At 57.8% G+C, this 1,930-nt stretch overlaps 1 protein-coding gene across 1 annotated transcript in view; it reads right to left on the bottom strand.

Moving 5' to 3' along the window:
• DRC7 (dynein regulatory complex subunit 7) overlaps positions 1–1,930 on the bottom strand; it is a gene marked incomplete at its 5' end in the record, with an annotated part of 8,877 nt that overhangs the window by 6,322 nt on the left and 625 nt on the right. The window contains 2 exons of the mRNA XM_010142154.1: positions 706–834; positions 1,333–1,411. Coding sequence (XP_010140456.1) covers positions 706–834; positions 1,333–1,411 — 208 coding nt within the window. The remainder of the gene's footprint in view (positions 1–705; positions 835–1,332; positions 1,412–1,930) is intronic.

The raw sequence follows: 1,930 nt of genomic DNA on the forward strand, positions 1-1,930 counted from the left end.
GTGCCCCCCAGCCAGTGCTGCGGGAGCTGGCCCTGGAGATGAATCCTCACCTCCCTTTGCGCAGATGAATTATTCCTTAAGAGGGTTTATTCCTCACCATCACCAAGAGCTAAAGTAATCAGCGCCGGGGAGAAGGTGGCACAGCATATGGCTACAGCTAGCGAGAGAAATCTCATCCCAAACGTTTACTGGTAGTGTCAGGAGTGAAGGGGAAAGAGCCAAGGGCATGGCACTGTCCGAGAGGGCTGAGGACAGGACACTTGGTCCCGTTAGGAACCTGCACAGGTTCTTGGACCAGCTGATGAAGAATAACGGAGCACAGAAATATCTACAGTCCACAGTGGCCCCCTTCTACAGCTCCTGTCGACCCCAGCGGGAAGAGCAGTACTGCTGGATGAATTCCAACCAGCCTCCCACTTCTCTGGAGACCGAGGACCCACGCAGCTGACCTGGACCACCGAACAGCCTCACCTCTGGGGTGTAAACCAGAGCTGGGGCCCCAAGCAGTGCTGGAAAGTTCTGGGCCTGACAGACAGAAGTGAAGGTTTGAAGATGTAGTAGGTGACCCCCAAAATGCAAAAGGAGGATGAGAAGGCACAAGAGAGACCCTGGGCGAAAGGGGACCACCTCCCCCTTCCCTTCCCACCAGCACAGCCCAGGCTGTGTTTGCTCAGCGCGTTGAGCGCGTTCACCGATTCCTCTTACGGTCGAAGTCCGCGTAGACGGTGAGGCGCTTCACCAGCCCATTGCCATTCCGGTACGGTGCCCACTTCTCCAGTTTCGCTTTCTTGTACAGGATCACCTTCCTCCCCTGGGAGTAGCGGCTCTCAAACTCTGCCATGAGCAAGAGAGGCGTCAGAAAAATTCCCTCCCTTGTACTCAGCCCAGGGAGAAGATTTCAAGAGGGAGGAAATGATGGTCTAAGGGAAACCACCGCGTTCAGCTGCCAGTAGAGCTGCTCAGCCCCTGCCTGTTATGCTTTGATGTTACAACAATGTAATAACCCTTTTCTCTCCCAAAGCAGGTATTTGACAGCACGGGGGCAGACCCTTGCACGTGGTGGTAACAGAAAGTCCATCTTGGGCAAAGTCATCCCCTGGCAGGAGAACACAGCACGGGTTTGTGTGTGTGTCTGCAGGGGCTCCCGCCCAGGAGGAGACAGCGCACGGAGGGCAGGCGCTCAGCCCAAAAGCTGCTGCTGCCTTCACCTGCTGCCCTTCACTGCTGGACCTCGCCCACCCTGAAGGGAGAACTCCTGAGTGAGATAAACAAGCGTCCCAACTTCACAAAAAGCTAGCTGGGGGCTAGCAAAAGGCGAGGAAGAACACGCACCTCTGAGGGGGATCTGAATTGGGGCGACCCACGACAGTGGCATGTCAAAACTCATGTGATCCTCCTCCTCCTGCTGCTGCTGAAACAGAAGCAAAGATGTGCGGTTTTGGCAGCTTCTCCCCCTGCGCCAGGAGGCATTTTGGGTCTGAAGAATGCGGTGCAGCGAGGGGGCTCAGCTGAGGTGAGGCCGTGCTGGCGCAGGGGAACACGGCGGCACCGTTGTGAGAGCCGTGTCGGTCACATATGGCCTGGGGCCAGGCGGCACCCGGCAGTTTATGTGGACGGAGAGCTGTACCACATCCCCGCGCTCGCTCTGGCACTCCCTGCTCAAGCCTCATGAACGACCTTCTCCAGGCTGGCTCTGCAGAGGGGATGACTGTGACAATCGTCACGCAAACTAAGGACCAGCTTGTTCTGTGCAGACCCTGGAGGGCACGCTGCTCCCCGGTTAGGGGACTGGCTGAGGGGGGCAGATAACAGGAGGGAACGTGCTGTGACTGGCGTTCCTCCACCCCGCCCCCACCGCCCTGTGCTGGCGCAATGCCGGCTTTATCAGGCCGTGTCCTCCCACCAGGACAGCTCTCCGTTTGTGGCTGGC

This window comes from Buceros rhinoceros, unplaced genomic scaffold (assembly GCF_000710305.1).
Source record: "Buceros rhinoceros silvestris isolate BGI_N320 unplaced genomic scaffold, ASM71030v1 scaffold38928, whole genome shotgun sequence".
Taxonomy (NCBI): Eukaryota; Metazoa; Chordata; class Aves; order Bucerotiformes; family Bucerotidae; genus Buceros; species Buceros rhinoceros.